Source organism: Eublepharis macularius, chromosome 17, assembly GCF_028583425.1.
Source record: "Eublepharis macularius isolate TG4126 chromosome 17, MPM_Emac_v1.0, whole genome shotgun sequence".
NCBI lineage: Eukaryota > Metazoa > Chordata > Lepidosauria > Squamata > Eublepharidae > Eublepharis > Eublepharis macularius.
In genome coordinates this window covers 34,892,030-34,905,086 of record NC_072806.1, presented here as the reverse complement: position 1 = coordinate 34,905,086, position 13,057 = coordinate 34,892,030, and the positions used below count along the sequence as shown (strand labels likewise).

At 48.2% G+C, this 13,057-nt stretch overlaps 1 protein-coding gene across 1 annotated transcript in view; it reads left to right on the top strand.

Annotated features, from left to right (window-relative positions):
* The window catches only part of CA4 (carbonic anhydrase 4), a 53,046-nt gene that overhangs the window by 29,308 nt on the left and 10,681 nt on the right, over positions 1–13,057 (top strand). Inside the window, exons 2-3 of the mRNA XM_055001546.1 lie at positions 10,886–10,930; positions 12,649–12,819. Of these exons, the coding sequence (XP_054857521.1) occupies positions 10,886–10,930; positions 12,649–12,819 (216 nt within the window). The remainder of the gene's footprint in view (positions 1–10,885; positions 10,931–12,648; positions 12,820–13,057) is intronic.

Sequence of the window (13,057 nt, the reverse complement as noted above, 5' to 3'; positions counted from 1 at the left end):
TGCACAATGATCAGTTAGCATTAAATTTACAAGTCCTTTAGGGAAAAAAAGTTAACTTTAACCAATGAAGAATTGCTCCAATCCATAATCTAGCCTCTACTGTTATCAGGCCTGAGTCCAGTCAGATTGCAGCATTTGTAGTACAAGGGGGGACCTGAAAAATACCTCTCAGAAATTTTGATTGTGTTATTTCCATCAGGGTACAGTTGGATTTAATACTAAGCAGAGCGCCATACGTTAATTGGGCTAATGATTTTGCAGAGAATAACCTGAGTGCAGCTGTCAGGCATCTGCCTCCCTAGGTGTTATCCAAAGATGAATAGGTTGGCAGGAATGAGACTACAAGCATATGCACTTTGATATAAGAAACAGGAGCAGGATTCCCCCTTCCCTTGGGCATTTAGCAAAAGGTGCAAATATTCCAAAGTCTCATGAGAAACACAATAGCTTTGCCTGGCCAGAGAAAGCCAGAAGATTACAAGGAATTCAACTCCCTTTGTCTCTTGCTAAGAGTTACAGTACAAGGTTAGCAAGCAGGCTCAGCATTAGTACTTCCGTTTTCAGGCAGGCTAAATTAAGATATGAGTATGATGGTTACAGTACATGAGCATAATATGAGAGCATACAGGTACACAGTGTGATCAATTCAGTACAGAGAGCAGAAAACATATGAATGGCATGGATGACTGGCAGGCACACATGACAGGCAGGCTGACTGCTCCCCAGGCCCGCAGCAAGGCAGTTGGGCAAGTGGGCCAGCTGCTGCCCAGGAAGGCAGCAGCTGGGCAGGTCAGCAGCTGGGCACACAGGTGCCTAGATTTTTTTATGCTGTTTCCCCTATATAGTCGGACAAAAACTGGACTGTCCATGGGAAAACCAGACACCTGGCAACCCTATGTATTAGCTGACAAAAAAATTGCTTGACCAAAAACCTTCTGTATATGTAGCCAAGTATCTGTACTTTGCAATGAAAATACAGGCAGAGATAGTGTCTTATGCATAAGTTATTTGAAATTTTTAGTTAGATTGCCAGTTATACTAGCCCACTGATGTATGTCGAAATAGCATTGATGGTATTTGTTCAATTGTGTTTTCTTCTTGTTTTTTCTACTTCTGTGTGGCTTGTTGGCCATAATAAAAAGACTGGCTGAATGACTGACTAAAACCGCCCACTCCTTTTCCCTTATATCTGTGCTTTCCAAAAAGATCGGTGTAAAACAGATTTGGGAATGAAAGGAAACCTGGAATGAGTACAATTAGACTGTGATGTCATATAGATGCTCCTCAAAAATGCTCCAGTTTAGAAGTCAAGGCAGAGGAAAATGCGTCAAGTGGAAGTAGCCCGAGTGGTGCCCATTCACATGTAAGGGCCAAGCTAGACATGCAGGTTTTTAAAGAGTTGAGTCTGAGAGCTAAGCTACAAGTGATGCCTGACACAGGTTTGACACTTGTCAGCTTCCCTCAAGTTTTGATGGGAAATGTACGCAGTCTGGTCTTGCAGCTTGGCTCTCCATTTAATTGAAGTTTACAGAGCGGCAGTCTATGGGAGGGAGAACATGTGGTCAGGAGGGGAGTGCAGGTGTTGGGCTCTCGCTGGATGCCCCCCTTCCCCTCCGCTGGGTGTGTGTGTGTGGGATTTCTATACAATTAAATGGAGAGCCAAGCTGTAAGACCAGGATGCCTACATTTCCCATCAAAACTTGAGGTAAACTGACAAGTGTCCACCCTGTGTCAGGCATCACTTGTAGCTTGGCTTTGAATTCCCCAGACCCAACTCAGGTTTCCTCAGCCCTACAGCAGTTAAAAAGTAAATGGATGTTAAAAAATAGAGTCCAAATGGCAGTAAAATGCCTCCAGGGGGGGAGGAGGGGCTCTTTTCTCCCCCCTCAAGCTGTTCCTCCATCGCAATAGCATGAGAGGAGTTTCCCCCTCCATTTTTACTTCTCCACATGCACATGTGGAGCAGAAAAAACAGGGGGCGGGACTCCCTCCTCTGCTATTTTGACAGGGGGAAACAGCTTGAGGGGGGAGAAAAGAGCCCCTCCTCCCCTCGCAGAGGCAGTCTGAGTCCATTTAGGGTCTCCTTTATTCTTAACAGCCACTCCCCAAAGCTGCTGTGTAACTGCAGGGAACTTGAGTTAGGTCTGGGGAATCCAATTCTTTGAAAACCTGCGCCTCTCGCTTGGCCCTAAGTCAGCCAGCTGAAGCCCTCTCTCCAGGAAAACCGTCACCAGCAGTCATGCCCAGTGCCACACGGAGGGCACCAGACTCAGAACAAGTCAAGCTCATTCAGGTTTAGTTCTGGAACTCAATATCATTAGCAACCCTTTGGAAAACCACATGAAGTCAGAGTAAAAGTCCCTCTCTGCATTAACAGAGTGCCTTGGAAACACCTCTGAGTTTCAAAGAACCTATGCTTTAGGGATTCAGGGCAGGAGCTTCCTGCCCGAAGGGCACTGACACACCCCATAGTTCAAGGGGAGAGCACGTGTTTTGCATGCAGAGTGGCCCAGGTTTGGTCGTGAGCATTTCCACTTTCCACCCAGTTGTATCTGATGACGGACGGACAGCCCGACTCAGCCCCAGATGTCCTGGAACGTGCTTTTGCAGCCGTGACTGGTTGGTTGAAACAGTTGGCTGAAATTGAACCCGACAAAGATGGAGGTCCTGTACTTGAGCCGTGGGGGGGTTAGGCTCGGGGAACCCAGCTCCCAGACCTTGATGGGGCACCGCTAGTGCCAGTTCTGAAGGTTAGGAGCCTGGGGGTGATCCTAGATGCCTCCCTGAAAACGGAGGCACAGGTCACAGCAGTCATCAGGTCCTCTTTTTTCCATCTGCGCCAGACCAGGCAGCTTGTCCCGTACCTGTCAACCCATGACTTAACTACAGTAATCCAGACAATGGTAATCTCTAGACTAGATTACTGCAACTCATTCTACGTGAGGCTGCCCTTGAGCCTGGCCTGGCGATTACACCTGGTACAAAATACAGCAGCACGCGTCATTATGAGAGTGCCAAATGGGGCACATATAACACCAATATTATGTGAGCTGCATTGGTTGCCTGTGGAGTACTGGATCTGATTCAAGGTTTTGGTACTGACCTATAAGGCCCTATGCGGACTGGGACCAGCATATCTGCGGAACTGTCTCTCCCCATATATTCCCCGGAGGACACTCCGATCAGGGGACAAACAGCTGTTGGTGGTCCCTGACCCCAAGCAGGCCCGCTTAGCTTCGACCAGAGCCAAGGCCTTTTTGGTCCCGGCTCCCACTTGGTGGAACGCTCTGTCTACTGAGACCTACTATCTTTTTGCCAGGCCTGTTAAGACAGAGCTGTTCTGCCAGGCACATGGCTGAGGTCTGGGCCTCCGCCGGCCTGAAACAACAAGGGGTGTATAAAATCTAATCCTCCCTGCGAAGGCTGTCCACCATCCTGTTTTAGTTTGTAAGGCTGACTGTATAACTAGAAATATGTTTTTATTTTAATGATGTTTTTAAATGTTTTATGGAAATGGAATTTTATTGTATTTTAATGGGTTGTGGTGATCCACCCTGAGCCCACTCATCGGGAGGGCGGAATAGAAATGCGAAATAAATCAATAAATAAAATAAGATCTCAGCGAGCAGGAAATAGGCGAGACCTTTCTCTGCCTGAGATCCTAGAGAACTGCAACTGACAGTCCATGAAGATGAGTTTGACAGACCAATGCCTGAGTCAGAGCAACGTAGCCTTCCATGTTCATATTAGGCTGTTCCACCACTAATCCATAGGGGAAGCAGGTTCAATCTCCAGTGTCTCCAGTTGGGCTCGGCCGTTCTCTCCCTGAGACTTGGGAGAGCAACTGATGATGTGATCTAGGCTAGATGGGGAAACAATCTCTTTCTTTCTACTTCACATTCTCTTGCACTTCAGATGGCACCATGCCTCAGAGACCGTGGATGCAGAAGGTACGAGTTCAATACCCCGTTCGAAGGAGTTCAGATGTCATGCTCTGGGAGGAATCTGCTCTGCCTAAGTCCTTGGATAGCCACTGCAGGTCAAAGCAGGTTGCACCAGGTTTCACCTTAAGGCCACATCCTGTGTCCCTATGGCTTCAAGCAAGTTTCTTAAGCTTCTTTTGGGAATTTAAGGAGTCCAGTTTAACAGCTGGCTTGCTGCTTCTTCCTCTCCTTTCCCTGCCAAAAACCTCCAAGGACACAGCCTGGATCGCTGGGAGGCTCCCACCCAACCACCCCTGCCTGCTTGCACAACTAGGCTCCGCACCTCTTAAGACTCCACTTGACTTTTCATTGTTAACAGATTCACGCTGAGCAATTTGGCAGACACACACACCTGGAGGGAGGCAATGTCGTTTCCTCGGAGGGAGGCAATGTCGTTTCCTCGCATTGTCCTATACACGGACGGCCGAGAACAGACAAAAAATGGGAAAAGCAGAAGGGCTTGTGGGAGACGAACGCTCACTGTGGATGAGAATGGAAAATGGGCAGATTCACACGTGGGATTCCCCCTTCCTTTGTTTGCTCTTCCAGCTCTGTGACCCCAGGATGCCTCCAATGGTTGGACGTGTCTTGATAAGCATCGCTTTCTCCACTCCTGTCTGTAATCAGTGCGTTTGTGTGTGTGTGTTCAGTTCATTTTGAACAGCACAAGAACAGAGGAGCGTGCACTCTGGATTTGGGGCAAGCGGATAAGCAGAATCACATATGCCTCTCTGCAAAGTTCTTGGGCTCCATTTATCTATAGGCCTTGGGTTTTCTGCTGGTTGATTCTGCTTCCTTATTAAAGTTATGTCTTGGGGGGTTGTGAGGAGATGCTCTGGTGTGCCGATTTCAGTATATTTGATATAACCGAATCAGACCGTTGGTCTAGGGTTGCCAACCTCCATTTGGGACATGGGTTTCTCCTAGAATCTCCAGACTGCAGAGATCAAGCCCCCTGGAGTGAATGGCAGCCTCTGCGTGTGGGCTCTGTCATCACACCCCCGCTGGACTCCCTCCTTCCTTTCCCCAAATCTCTAGCAATTTCCCAACCTGGAACTTCCAAGCCTACAATGGTCTGTAGAGCTGGCCACAGGAAGTGACATGGTGTGTCCAGTAGAGGGCACACTCCCACGCAGAGATGCTTGACTTACCCGCTCCCACCAGGTAAAGGAAGAATGCCCGAGTGGCCCTAGTGACATCTCAGGGGCCTCTGGGGTATGGGGGGCAAGACCAGTCCACGAGTGGACAGTCTTCGGTTGCCCTGGGTGCCGGCAACCGTAGATCCAGCCCTGATTCCTGGCAACAATGGAGCAAGCTCATGAACCTAGCAGCTTTCAGTAAAGTTCTTTTACTACCTGCAGTGAAGTCTTTTGAAAGTTGCTCCTTACAGGAGACAAAATACCTTGAATGGGTCCACCCAGAGCAGATGGTGGAACTCAGCTCTGTCATGCCACAGGTGCTCTGCAGTCCTTCCAGGAGGCTCTCCCACCAGGAAAAGGGAGGCTGGGATACCGCAGCTGCCTCTGGGGCAATCTCCCATTTCCTGATGGGAGGCGATGGGAAATTCTCACCTGCACGAAAGAGTCACATGCCACTTCTTCTCCCAGCAGGAAATATAAGCTTGTTCCCCAATCCCCTGCAAATTACAAGCCTCTAGGCATATTTCTCATTCCAGGTGGGAACAATCTCTAGGTGGGGGTGGGCCTTCTGCTGGTCTCTGGCCCTCAGTGGATGTTGGACCCTGCCTTGAATTTGTGAGAAGTGAAGGACTTTCTGTGGTCTCTTGTCTCAGGTTGAAAAGGGGGACATGCAAAAGAGACGGGTAGAGAGATCAGGGCCTGTTCATCCCACCTTCCTACGGCGCTATGATATGTAGATTGCTACTCTCAGGGACTTCCTACCTTCTTCCTTCTCCCCCACTTGCTAGCATCTCTTCCTCATCTTGCAACCCTGGAGGCAAGTCATGCTTCCTGCATTGACCGGCGTCCTAGCTTAGATAGATAGACTAGTCCCTATCTCTTTTCTTTTCTATCCTCCTAAGTGGAGTTCCTAAAATAAAAGGGCTGTTATTTTCCTTATTAAAGTAAAGCAGGCATTGTGTAAGTTTATTATCTCAACAGCATGGATGCACATCGCTTCCAGCCTCCACTCCCCACCACCACTTACCTGGCTGGTGGGGAGGAGGCACAGGAAAGGGCCTCCCATGGGAGCAGCATACCAATGGCGGTAGCATCAATAGAGGAGGCACACCGATGTCACTTCCTGGGACTGACATTATATCACTGCCCTGGGAGTGCTCCTGTGCTTTGCAGCAGGCCCCCCATGCCTGTGTGATCACATCACTTCCTGGAAGTGACATCATCGTGGAGGCCTGGGTAGGGCTGCCAGACCTCGGTGGGGGCGGGGGATCCCCTGCCCCCACCCTCCCACCCCCGGCCCCACTTACGTGGCCAGAGGGGGGGCGCAACTTCAATGCACGCCCCCCCTGCGGTGCTGCGCACCCCTATGCACAGCAGCCGCCAGGATCAGGCCTGTTTTGGCCTGGATCGGGGCCCCTGTGGAGCGCGGGAGCATTCCTGCGCTCCGCAGAGGCCCACAACGGACCCAATCCACGTCAAAACAGGCCCGATCCACGCCAAAACGGGCATGGATCGGGCCCATTTTGGTGCGGATCGGGCCCGTTGTGGGCCCCTGCAGAGCGCAGGAACGCTCCCATGCTCCACAGGGGCCTTAAACAGGCCCAATCCGCGCCAAAAGGGACCCGATCCGTGCCAAAATGGGTGTAGATTGGGCCCGTTTGGGCATGGATTGGGCCCGTTGTGGGCCCCTGTAGAGCGCAGGAACGCTCCTGCGCTCCACAGGGGCCCACAACGGGCCCGATCCGCACCCAAACGGGCTGCGTGGTGACATCACTAAGTGACTTCATCGCGCTTGCAGGAACGCGTGCACACACACACACACCCCTCAGGTAAGAGCCAGGCCCCAATCTCCCACTGGAAGATCAAGGGGGCCTGGCAACTCTAGGCCTGGGGCATACGTATGCTTTGCATGCACACAAATATGGAACGTTTTAAAATGATTTTAAGGTTGTTATCTGCCCTGAGTCCGCTTGGAGGGAGGGCAGAATACAAATATGATATAAACAAACAAACAAATGATGGGAGTGGCAAAAAGGAAGCACTGGGAGAATAAAGGGACCTGGCTTACTAAGCTATTCTGCTAACAGACTTCAGTGCCGTTTCCATTCGCTTCAAGTATATATCGCCCCTGCTCAATCGATTTCCAGGCTGCTCAAATTAAGCTTATGTTAGGATGTTGCTTATGGGAGAAAATGCACAGCATTTTCAGCATTTAATGCAGCACTCTACCTGTACATTATTACAGGAATATTGTGAGCGCCCTTCAAGGGAGGTGTGCTTAGTGATGCCATATTGCAGGTGGGAACTGAGAAGGGTTTGCCTCAGACAAACCCGGTGTTTGTGTGGGAGATCTAAGCCCAGAATGGGCTTAGACTGGAGGAACTTTGCTTCAGATTTCACTGTCAGATGCTGAAGATGACATCAGCTTCACAGCCGAGGGCCCTGAGCAAGCATCCTCCAGTAGCCCCCACAAGCACATGTCCATCTTCTCCATGTGCACATTCACACATACTCCTGGAGGGAGTGCATGCCTGTGTGCGTTTCTCCTCTTTTAAAATTCCATTCCTGGTAGAAGTGGGTCAGCCATGCAAAGAATCAGCAAAGAATCTGCTGGCCACAGCAGATGCCTCACCATGTCAGCCCTCGAGACAGCTGCAGCGGAAGGGGAGGAGCCTTGGCTCAGTGGGAGAACATCTGCTCGGCATACAGAAGGTCTCAGGTTCTAAAGTTCAATCCCCAACATCTTCAGCTCAAAGGATCAAGGGCAGGTGACGTGAAAGACCCATGCCTGAGACAATGCAGAGCCACTGCCCATCTGCGTAGACAGCACTGACCTTGATGGACCAACGCCCTGTCTCAGTATAAGTCGGTTTCATGTACATGTGTGAAGAGCTTGGATAGCCCAGGTGAGCCTGATCTCATCAGATCTCAGAACCTAAGCAGGATCGGCCTTGGTTAGTAATTGGATAGGAGACCTCCAAGGAATACCAGGGCTGCAGAGGCAGGCAATGGCAAGCCACCTCTGGCAGTCTCTTGCCATGAAAACCCCACCAGGGATCACCATAAGTCAGCTATGACTTGAGGGCACTCTCCACCACCAAGAACATCAGAAGACCCTGCTGGATCTGACCAGGGGTCTATCTAATCCAGCATCTTGTCTCACACAGTGGCCAACCAGTTATCTGGAGGGCCAAGAACAGGGCATAGAAGCTGAGGCCTTCCCGTGGTTTTGCCTGCTAGCGCTGCTATTCAGAGAGCTGTGAATTTACCTGGGGATACGCAAGTGCAGGATTTTATGTGTGGTCCTCAATTGACGTGCAGGCTGTCTCTTGCTCGGCACATGTGAATGCCGCTTACAGAGGAGCTCCCTTTGTGTGATTGCATTTGCAAGTGAGTACAAATGGCTTCACTGAGTCTTAGCTCTGTTTTCACAGCAAGAACTCTCCGGGATGGACACCGTAGAGCAAGTACTTGAGGCTCCTCTGACTTGCCAATTTCTTTAAAGTGTGAGAATATTGTAACCAGCCTGGGATACTTTTAGAAGTTGAGGAGGAACTGATGTCGAACACATGAATGTACTCACCTGGAGCAAATTGAAGTGTGACTGTGCGAGCGAGTACATGGGAAGTTGGAGGGGGGACATGTGAAATGAGGCTCACTCGAGCTTCCCTCTTTGTAACATGTATTTCCACCCAGAGGTTTACTGCCTGTAGAGGTTCCCTTTAATCACGATGGGTTGTAGCCAATGATAGACCTATCCTTCATGAATCTGTCTAATCCCCTTTTACCTGTGCCTTTGGCCTTCACATCTTCTTGCATCTTCTTGCAGCGAATTCCACATTTTAATCAACTAACATATTAAGAATTACTTCGTTTTGTCCACCCTGAATCTACTCCCCATCAACTTAATTGGATGCCTTGTGTTCTAGTATTTAGGACGTACCACTGAAGACTCCACATAGCAAATTACAGCTTTGAAAAAGATGGGGTGTTGGTACTAGTCTGCAACCAGAAAGCTAACTCAGCAAGGACAAAGGTTCTGCACACATATCCCTTGGCTTGCCAAGCTGGTTTTCTATTTGCAGGGAATTTTTAACATAGGGGAGCAGTCTCAAGCCACTCAGGCAGTGTCCTGCATTTGTAAGTCAAGTTATCCCCTTTTCGGAGGAAAATCTAGCAGCTAGGACGGGAGATGTAGAAAGAACTAGAAGAGAATTGCAGCCCCTCTTGAGAATCGCTCACTCAAAACACTCAGGAAACTGATCCCCTGAGGCCCACCGCCTCCAGCACACAAACGCTTGGCACCAACCTCCTTGAATTACATGTGGTTTAAACAGAATCTCACTTCCTCCCCCCCAAAAATTTCAAACAACCTCTAACCCACTGCTGAAGTAGCAGGAACTAAACACCCCAGAGGGGGAAATTTCACTGAATTATTGAGTGCGATCAAAATTCTGCTGACTAGGAAGTGTTCTTAAGCTGCTCAGATGATCTCCGATGACCTTTAAAAGACAGAGCACCTTTGAAAAGATTTTTTGCCTTGGTTGGGAGGTCTGACGGAACGGGGCATCACTGAACCTGGAGAACTGATTCGTTCCACTGAAGAATGCCTGCCCTCCTCCAAAATCCATCTTTTTTATTTGCTGTGTTTCGTTTAAAGCACAAGAGCTTCTTTTTAGGATAGGAACCGTTCTGGTTAAAATTAAAATAATCAGTGGCGGATTATCCCTCAGCCTAAGTAACAACGTTCCAGACTCCATCCATTTCTCCTCCACCGCTCTGCCCACCCAAGATTTCTCTGAATGAATGTTTCCAAGGTCTTTGCCCCCTTATCATATTTAAATGATCTTGTGGGGAATGTCCCCCTTTCGTTACCATGGTAGCGCACATGTCTCGGTGCTTAAGGTAACCAAAGGAAGTTGTTATTGATTTAATGAAAATGTTGTAAATTGGGTCAAAAGCTTATGATCTCAAACCATAAAGGTAAAGGTAGTCCCCTGTGCAAGCACCAAGTCATTACTGACCCATGGGGGGACGTCGCATCACAACATTTTCTTGGCAGACTTCTTATGGGGTGGTTTGCCATGTGAATTTATTTGTATAGTGAATTAATATGTTTCTAAAGTTGCCCTATTACATTCATTTCCTTGAGACTTTGGGTAAAATGGCAATAGCAGTTAAGGTACTGGGAAAGACCTTCCTCTATCTGTGATTCCGGAGAGCTACAACCAGGCAGTGGAAACAATACTGTGCCTGATTGACTGACCGACCGGCTGTCTTTGTATAAGGCAGCTGCATTTCCTATGTTTATACGAGAGCGTTGTATGTGTTGGTGGGATGCATTCTACAATGAGATCCGAATGGCTTGATCAGAACCATATTGTGAACTGTGTGTTCACAGTTTATTATTCGTTATTACACACGAATATTACTCCAAAACCTCTGTAACGCACAGAGAGATTCATGGCAAATATAAAACGGTTGCTCGGCAGGTGAGCCAATATGGAAAAGAAGAAAGGTTGGAAACCACTGCTTTCAGGTTCTGCGAACATCACTTGGGTCTCTCCTGTCTCTCGCTCAGTTGGCACTTGATAGTGAATATTTTCCACTGACAAGACCTTTGTTTTAAGAGGGCCGCCTGATGATTCATTCCCACTTGCAGGTCACCACTGGAACCTATGCTCCATGAGTGACTGACAGGCACATGGGAATTCGCCCGGTAGTTCATGCAGTTCCCTAAGATATTGTTCCTTTCTCCCACAGACTGGTGCTACCAATCACAGGAGTGTCAGAATCCAGGATGTAAAGGTAATTTGAAAGAGTTCTGTTTTTTTAAACCTCCCCATGGCTATTTGTAGTGCCTTGGATTGGGGCCAAGGAATCTAACCTCCTGGAGGCAACTGAGACTGTTCATACATATATATCCACTACCATAGACATTGTAATTTATGGTAGGGTATGAGATTTTGAGAGCCACAGCTCACTTCTTCAGATACCAAGGAACCTGAAGAAGTGAGCTGTGGCTCTCGAAAGCTCATACCCTATCACAAATTTTGTTAGTCTTCTAGGTGCTACTAGACTCTTGCTCTTTTCTACTGCTACAGACAGACTAACATGGCTACCCATCTTGATCTAGACATTTTAATTTTTTATCAATTATGGTAGGAACCAAACTGTGTGAAGAGTGCCTGTGCAAAAGGAAGCAGTTCTGCGTGACACACACAACCAGGGAACAGAAATGCATTAATTTACTTTATTTATACCCCACAATTCTTTCCAGTGGGGGGACCCAAAGCATTTCATATCATTCTCCGTGCCTCCATTTTATTCTCACAACAACCCCACGAGGTAGGTTAGACTGAGTGTGCGTGATTGGACCAAGGTCATCTAGCAAGCTTCCAGAGAAGGGATTTGAACCTGGTCTCCCAGATCCTTGCCTGACACACTGATCACCACACTATGCTGGCTCTCTTAAGAAAAATAAACTAAATCAACACCCATTTTGATACCATAGTAAAAGTTGTACAATTGCATTCCTTTTGCTACACGTTCCTGTCTCTTGTTTACATTGTGTCTAAAGATCCAGAGGAGTTAGCCATGCTAGTCTGTAGTTGCAAAATAGGAGAGTCCTGTAGCACCTTTAAGACTAACCAACTTTATTGTAGGATAAGCTTTCGAGAACCACAGCTCTCGTTGTCAGATTGCATCTGATGAAAAGAGCTGTGGTTCTCGAAAGCTTATGCTACAATAAAGTTGGTTAGTCTTAAAGGTGCTACTGGACTCTTTACTGATGTGTCTAAAGTTTGCAGCAGTAAATATTACAAGCGTAGCTTAACCCAAAATCTGAGTATCTAATTTAAATTAGATTCTTCCTGGGAAGATGCTCAGCCTTGGCTGGCATTGTTGAGCAGCTGCAGAGGCTACGGTTCCTAAAGGCTTGCCCCTATGCAGCAAGAGCAATCATAGCTTGACCCCTCTGTGAGTGGTGGCAGCTGTGGCTTGAAGCTTGCCCACCCCTTCTCTCTTCTTAGGGTTGTCATCTTGCCACCTTCTTTCTTCTTAGGGTTACCACCAAGTCTAAACTAGCACCTAGAGCTCTTCTGGAATTGCAACTTATCTCCGGCCAACAGAAATCAGTTCTCCTGGAGGAAATTACCACTTCAGAACACATCATACCCCCTGCTGAGCTCCCTTCCAAGATTTGCCCTCTCTAGGCACAACACACACACCTGCCCCAAATATCCAGAAATGTCCTCAATCCAGAGTTGTCAACCTGTCATAGGGCTGCCAGGCACAGTTTGGCAACCAGTGGGAGAATGGGGTGGTGGTGGAATTAGAGATAGCATGATGGCACTTCTGGAGGAAATGCAGAAATGACAACTCTAGGAACTGCTGGAATCTCTATGATAAAACCATAGAGTTTTCAGCATTTCCTAAAGAGGCCTGATGTCACTTCCAGGTGACATCAAGCCTCCCAAAACTTTGGCGTTTTTGCCTTTGCTGAAATGTTTTCTGCTCTTGAACAGCGCCCCGCAACTGGGTTGAGATAAACGAAGAATGTGGAGGGACGAATCAGTCCCCCATCAACATTGTAACTAGCAAAGTGGAAAACAACTGGAACCTCAAGCCGTTTGAGTACACAAACTACCATATCCGCCAGCAAAGTAACTGGAACGTAACCAACACCGGCCATTCAGGTGAGAAGCATTTCTTTCCTTCTGCAGTACAGGTCAGCTTCAGAGCCAGCCTATCAGGTCAAGGTGGTGAGCCCAGAAGTTCTGGGTCCAGCAAGGAAGAGACTTTTTACAACCTCAGCAAAGAGCAAAACTAGGGGTTGGATGCCATAGGTCCGTTCTATGCGCAGAGATGCACTGGCAGAAAGAGTCTTCTCTGATCCACTTCTCCAGCCGTCTATGTGAATAACCATAAGTGCAC